Below are 7,882 nucleotides of genomic sequence, written 5' to 3'. Positions count from 1 at the left end.
TGAGCTGACCCGAGGAAGTTTTGAGTGGGCATATCTTGTCCCTGATCTTACTTCTGTATGCCTGAAAGAATCCTTTTGAGTTTGTCTTCGATTCTCTTGCAACTTTAACCTCATAATCTCTTTTTGCTTTTCTAATTCCCTTTTTTATTTCTCTCTTTAACTGAATATATCGATTTCTTAATTGCCCCTCTCTTTTGATTTGCCTATATATGCCTCTCTTTTGACCAATCAGATATTTTAATCTATTGTTCATCTATTTAGGATCATTTTTGTTTGATCTGATTTCCCTATTTGGAACATAATTTGACTGAGCAGCTAGAACTATGCCCTGGAAAGCAACCATCACCACCTACCTGACCCTTAGTCAGGTCATTCCAGTTCAGCCCACCTAAGTAATTTTTCAGTCCTATGAAATCAGCCAAGCGAAAGTCAGAGACGGAGAGTTGATTGCCATTATTAGGGGAATTCTATGATATATTAAAACTGAGTGAATTGTGATCACTTTCCCCAAGCTCATCATTAACCTCAAAATTATTAATTAGTGTTTCCCTACTGGCAAGAACCAAGTCAAGGAGGTTATTTCCCCTAGTTGGCTGTGTCACAAACTGTTTTAAAAAACAATCCTGGATCGTATCAAGAAAGTCACCTGACTCCAAATTTCCTGTCAAATTGCTCCAGTCAATCTGTCTTTAGTTGAAATCTCCCATTAGCACAACATTTTCGTATGTAGATGCCTTACGAATATCGTCCCATAGAAGTTTACTGCACTCCCTATCAAGATTTGGGGCCCTGTAAATCACACCCAAAATTAGTTTTTCTCGGCCCTCGAGAAGCTGTAACCAAACAGATTCAGTGGCAGATGCTTCTAATTTTATATCTTGTCTAACACAACAATTTAAATTGTCTCTGACATACATCGCTACTCCACCACCCTTCCTGTTGACCCTGTCAGTGTGGAATAATTTATAGCCTTGTATGTGACATTCAGAGGGCATCTCTCTATCTTTCAGATTGAGCCAGGTCTCTGTTATAGCAATAATATTTGTTTCCTGCACTTGCAATTAGTCTTAGCTCATCTATCTTATTTCTTACACTCCTGCTATTAGTATAGTAAACCTTAAAGGAGCTAGTCCCTTGCTGCCCTCTGCTGTCCCCCTTTGTTTGCTGACCTGATCTATTGTCTTTATTTATAACTTCATGCTGAATGCCTTTTATACATTTGCTGTTTCCAACCCTAGTGTTGCAACCTGCTTGTTTCCCACACACACCCATACCTCTATCTTCTATCAGTTTAAAATCATAGGCATTTCACCAATGGCCTTCTCAATTGAGTTTGCAAGTGCTACCACCCCAGCCCCAGAGAGACGTACCCCATCCCTTGCATACATATCATGTTTGCCATAAAAGTTGTTCCAGTTGTCAATGAATGGGATTGCAAGTCCTTGCAGTATCTGTCTAGCCAGCAATTTACACCAATTGCCCTAGACAACCATTCATTTCCTACTCCCCTTCTATGCAAGATGCTACATATGACTGGGACCCCTCCCTTAGACTTAATGAAATCTATAGCTGACCTGTACTTATCTAGCAGCTCTTCTCTCCTACCCTCCCCAATATCATTTCCACCAGCACTGAGACAAATAATGGGCTTGTTCCCATTACCTGACATGATATTATCCAGCCTGTTAGCTATGTCCCCAACACCAGCTGCAGGGAAGCACACTCTATCTCTCATCTTCTTATTCCTATTACAAAAAGCACGGTCAATATATCTTACCTGAGAGTCACCAACCACAAGAATGCACTTGCCTCTGTTAGCAGAGGCAGTAGTACCCTTACCTTCACTGGCCACTGAAGTACATTCATCCTGAAGAACAGAGAAGCGATTTCCTACCTTCAGATCTTCACTCTTAACTTTATTCTGATTCTCCTCCCATTACTGGTTACCACTCGCCTCTTGTAGCAGGTGCTGGACTGCACCTCACTGCTGGTAGCCGTTGCTACCTCCCCACCTACAGCCTCCTCACAGCGAGAGACAGACTGCACCTCACTGCTAGAAGCCTCATTCCCCACAACTCCAGCCACCTCACACTCTCTCCCAGACCCATTGAGGTGGACCTTCAGCCTCCTAATCTCCTCCTGGAGAAGCAAGACCTCCTCCTTCAACTCTCCAACCTAAATTTTTAAAACACTGCAGAAGCAAGCCATGCTTTGTAACCGTCCACGCTAATCCCCAAAGCAGCTCAGGGTCTGTGACCTCACGTGACGACTGACCACTGACCACTGAGGCCAGCCCGTTTATAATGAGGCATTGGGAGGAGGGAGGGGAGGGGAGAGCGGTGAGGGTGGTGGGGGAATGGGGTTGTAGAAAGGTGGGTTTTGTGGGTGTATATGGACCGGCAGAAAGTGACGTTAATGTTAAAAATACATTTATTAGGGAGGTCTTAGTTCTTCATTTGAGGCCACTGCCGGAAATAATCCGTTGTCTCAAATAGGCAGAAGGCTTCCCATATGCTATGTTTTGGTGAAGGAAATATAAGTATTTCCTCACCGCTGATTTTTGTTTGTTCTTCATTCTTACCTTGGTTATCGTACTATGAGCAGGTGTACAGGCCACCAGTCTACACCTATGTTTGTAATAAGTGACTACCACCCACATGATGGGCAAGTAGTAACAACCACCCATAGGATGGGTAAGTAGTGGCTACCAATCAAGTGAACGGTATGTCCTGACTACCACCAACAGGATGGGTGTGTACTGACTACCACCCACAAGATGGGAATGTGCTACAACCAACAGATTGGAATGTGCTGACTACCACCCACAAGATGGGAATGTGCTACCACTGTCTGGATGGGTATGTGCTAACTTTCACCAGCCGAATGGTTAATGCTGATTACCACATACAATATAGGTATGTGGTTGACTACCACCACAGGATGGGTATGTGGTTGACTACCAACACAAGATGGGTATGTGGTTGGCTACCACCACAGGATGGGTATGTGGTTGACTACCACCACAAGATGGGTATGTGGTTGACTACCACCACAGGATGGGTATATGGCTGACTACCACCATAGGATGGGTAGGGGGTTGGCTACCACCACAGGATGGGTATGTGGTTGACTACCACCACAAGATGGGTATGTGGTTGGCTACCACCACAGGATGGGTATGTGGTTGACTACCACCACAAGATGGGTATGTGGTTGACTACCACCACAGGATGGGTATATGGCTGACTACCACCATAGGATGGGTAGGGGGTTGGCTACCACCACAGGATGGGTATGTGGTTGATTACCACCACAGGATAGGCATGTGGTAACTACCACCACAGGATGGGTATGTGGTGACTACCACCACAGGATGGGTATGTGGTAACTACCATCACAGAATGGGTATGTGGCTGATTACCACCATAGGATAGGTATGCGGTTGACTACCACCATAGGATAGGTATGTGGTTGACTACCACCACAGGATGGGTATGTGGTTGACTACCACCACAGGATAGGTATGTGGTAACTACCACCACAGGATGGGTATGTGGTGACTACCACCACAGGATGGGTATGTGGTTGACTACCACCACAGGATAGGTATGTGGCAACTACCACTACAGGATAGGTATGTGGTAACTACCACCACAGGATGGGTATGAGGTAAATACCACCACAGGATAGGTATGTGGTAACTACCACCATAGGATGGGTATGTGGTAACTACCACCAGAGGATGGGTATGTGGTAACTACCACCACAGGATAGGTATGTGGTAACTACCACCACAGGATGGGTATGTGGTAACTACCACCACAGGATAGGTATGTGGTAACTACCACCACAGGATGGGTATGTGGTAACTACCACCACAGGATAGGTATGTGGTAACTACCACCACAGGATGGGTACGCAGTGACTACCACCACAGGATGGGTATGTGGTAATTACCACCACAGGATGGGTATGTGGTAACTACCACCACAGGATGGGTACGCAGTGACTACCACCACAGGATGGGTATGCGGTAACTACCACCACAGGAGGGGTATGTGGTAACTACCACCACAAGATGGGTATGTGGTAACTACCACCACAGGATGGGTATGTGGTAACTACCACCACAGGATGGGTACGCAGTGACTACCACCACAGGATGGGTATGCGGTAACTACAACCACAGGAGGGGTATGTGGTAACTACCACCACAAGATGGGTATGTGGTAACTACCACCACAGGATGGGTATGTGGTAACTACCACCACAGGATGGGTACGCAGTGACTACCACCACAGGATGGGTATGCGGTAACTACCACCACAGGAGGGGTATGTGGTAACTACCACCACAAGATGGGTATGTGGTAACTACCACCACAGGATGGGTATGTGTTAACTACCACCACAGGATGGGTACGCAGTGACTACCACCACAGGATGGGTATGTGGTAACTACCACCACAGGAGGGGTATGTGGTAACTACCACCACAAGATGGGTATGTGGTAACTACCACCACAGGATGGGTATGTGGTAACTACCACCACAGGATGGGTACGCAGTGACTACCACCACAGGATGGGTATGCGGTAACTACCACCACAGGAGGGGTATGTGGTAACTACCACCACAAGATGGGTATGTGGTAACTACCACCACAGGATGGGTATGTGTTAACTACTACCACAGGATGGGTATGCGGTGACTACCACCCAACTTATGGATATAAGGTACATAAAGCGAGCAATCAACCCAACATTTCCGTTTGCCTTTACACTATCATCGTTGGTAATTACAAACTCAATAATAAATAACCGTTAAGAGAAACAACTTTTGTCATTCCGAAAGCGTCTTAAGATATAGAAAGTTAGAGATTTTGTAGTTTCAAGCCAACATAGATACTATGGAAGTATCTTTTATCAACTGTTTGGTTTTAACATTCGCATATCTTGTACTCAGGAATTTCTTTTGCGATAGTCCTGATATAACTGTTGATTTCATCGTTATCTTGGCCATGTAACAGCGTTATCGTACGTAATATACACTCTCGAACATCCACAGTTTTCACTATTCATTGCTCTACCATTATCGCTACACCTTCCTCCTCCATCACCGCAGTTCCAGTTTTCAAGTATCTCTGTGCTCGACTATTCCGCTGTTTTCTTCTTATTTCGTTGTTTTTGGTTATTTATGGTTAAATATAGGTAAACGTACGTTAAGTGAAAAACATAAATTATCAAATCTTAAATTAACAAATATTAAATGGACGAACTGCAGTTCAGATAAAACTGAATGACTGAATTACAGAACAAGTTATGTGTTTACCTGTGTAAGTCAGAAAGAAGGACCTACGGAGGGCAGAAGGAGAACAAAGAACGGCTATGGCATCACTGCAGAAGGCTACGCCGGAGGAGCTGCCAGCATTGCTCGAACGTCTGACAACCAAACTCCCACATTCATTCACTGTGAGTATAGTACCCCACGAGGAATTAATAAGACTCGAATGTACGGCAAGCCAGTGAAAATCCAACAGTCCAGTGCTTTACTCTATAGACTGCACATTGCATACTGTCTACTGGTTAGAGCACTGCCTTGCTAGTTTTAGAGCAAGCTTGCTCCTTCCCAAGGTTATTTGCAGTTGTCATGATTTCTGAGATCCCTCTTTATTTTTTTTTACCCTAGAGGGCCAGGAAGGAAGGGAATAGCAGGCAGACCATGAGTTAGCTACTATATTTATATATATATTATCCTCAGCTAGCATTTTTATAGCTGAATTGTATGCCATTCTTGTGCACTTATCCGTATTGCATCTATGCCTGTGTCACCATTTGCGGTTGTTTCATACTCCCTTAGTGCTTTACAGGGTAAACGAAAATTTGATGCACCTCACCCCTTAGTTCTTCGTATTCAACTTTGATTAAGCCGTATCTCTACCAAGCACAAAAATATTGTTTTTTGTTGGGTCCCTGGTCATGTTGACGTACTGGGCAATGAACAGGCAGACACTACCGCGCGGTCAGCAGTACATGACCTCCCAGTTTCACATAGAGGTGTTCCATTCATGGACTATTTTGCTGTAATTGCTACCTACCTTCGCACCCGTTGACAACAATGTTGGTATGATCTGTTCCATAACAAACTTCATTCTATTAAAGAGAGTACAGGTTTCTGGCCGTCTTCTTGTCATCAGTATCGAGGCTGGGAGACTATTCTCTCTCGTCTTCGCATCGGCCACACTCGTCTTACTCACGGGTATCTCATAGAGAGGCGCCCTGTTCCTCTCTGTGAGAATTGTCAGGTTCTAGTATCTGTTAGCCGCATTCTGTTGGACTGTCCACTCTATCAACGAGCACACAGAATTTACCTCCATCGTCGTCGCCGCTCTGCTGCCCTTTACCTTCCCTTCTTGCTGATGGACCCTCCTTTAATCCAGACTCTCTCACTGACTTTTTTGACAGCAACTGATTTACTACACAAACTCTAATGATGATGCCTCTAGCACTCCCCTCAGTCCTTTCTACCTCAATCTCTAGCTACCCTCTACCCCAGCACTATCCACTGCCCCGCTGCCCTGGTGCGCTGTATAACCCTTGTGGTTTAGCGCTTCTTTTTTATAATAATAATAATAATAATAATAATAATAATAATAATAATAATAATAATAATAATAATAATATATTTATAGTCAAACAAAATTTACATTCAATCACAGTTTATGGGAAGAAGTTATCGAGATCTTAATACATATATTTTAATAAAAATAATAGTAATAATAATTAAAAATAATAATAAAGATAATAATAATAATAATAATAATAATAATAATAATAATAATAATAATAATAATAATAATAATAATAACGATAATGGTACTAATACTTGTACTTTTACTACTTCTACGACTAATACCACTAATAATGACAAAAATTAAGATATTATTATTATTATTATTATTATTATTTGCTCGAAAATAAAATTTTGATTCAGAAAAAAATAAAAAGTATTAAAACCTGAGTAGGAAAAATTAATTATAATGTTTGTGTTATGAATGAAAATATTTGACGAGTGTGATGTTCCAGGTGCATGGGGTGGTGAGTGGCCAACTAAGTCATGGACTGGACCGCTGGAAGATTATTGTCTCTCCTGCACCATCCACACTAGTGATCGTTACTAGGAGTTCCTTAGTAAGTACTAGTCATGTGTGACTCCTGCACCATCCACACTTATTCTCATTATATCTATGAGTAATGAGAATGATGTATCCTACACCCTCTACATTTCTCCTAAGTGTTTCTTAGTGAGTACTAGAACCGTTGTCTGTTTATTTACATCCGCTACTCTCCTTTCTATTTCTGGGTACGATAGTCAGGACTAAGGCTAGTTTTCTTTTTATGCATCCTTTATGGGTGTAAGTTGATACAAGTGAGAGACTTAACTCTTTGTCCAAGGAATTAGATCCAGCACCACACGAGCATGTAGAGAAGGCAGGTGTGAGGGTCAGAATTCCCCACATATTCCATTCCTCCTGACAAGTCGCACTGTGCATGCTAGTAAATGTGAACAAGTCCTCCCACACTTTCCTTCTCATGTAGAGACCACGGAAGTGTGAATATTCTTCTGATGAAAAGGCTGGTTCTTGAAGTACAAAAGAAATTTTTCCATTATTGTTTTAACAGTTCTAACTTTTACTTATGAGAAACAAGAGTATTTCTGATCATCACCAAGTTATTATTCAATTAGACTTACGAGTATATTTGTAAAAGTTTTTTTTGATTTCTGGAACTTAGTCTCCATGAAAGCCAGTACAACCAGACCATGTCACATACTGTCCTGTACGAAGGAGCAGAATTTTGGCTACTTGGCAATTTAAAGTTTTTA

General features: G+C 42.6%; 1 protein-coding gene across 2 annotated transcripts in view; it reads left to right on the top strand.

The window, feature by feature from the left end:
* The first annotated feature begins 5,146 nt into the window (after window positions 1-5,146).
* Window positions 5,147-7,882, top strand: part of LOC128686042 (uncharacterized) — a 44,266-nt gene continuing 41,530 nt past the window's right edge. Inside the window, exons 1-2 of one of the 2 annotated variants that reach the window (XM_053772676.2) lie at window positions 5,147-5,469; window positions 7,084-7,188. In XM_053772676.2, the coding sequence (XP_053628651.2) occupies window positions 5,386-5,469; window positions 7,084-7,188 (189 nt within the window). In that variant the 5' untranslated portion in view covers window positions 5,147-5,385. The remainder of the gene's footprint in view (window positions 5,470-7,083; window positions 7,189-7,882) is intronic. The other variant, XM_053772677.2, reaches the window with a different exon arrangement.

The sequence above is a fragment of the Cherax quadricarinatus genome, chromosome 9 (assembly GCF_038502225.1).
Source record: "Cherax quadricarinatus isolate ZL_2023a chromosome 9, ASM3850222v1, whole genome shotgun sequence".
Classification (NCBI taxonomy): domain Eukaryota; kingdom Metazoa; phylum Arthropoda; class Malacostraca; order Decapoda; family Parastacidae; genus Cherax; species Cherax quadricarinatus.
This window is presented reverse-complemented; position numbering and strand designations above follow the sequence as displayed.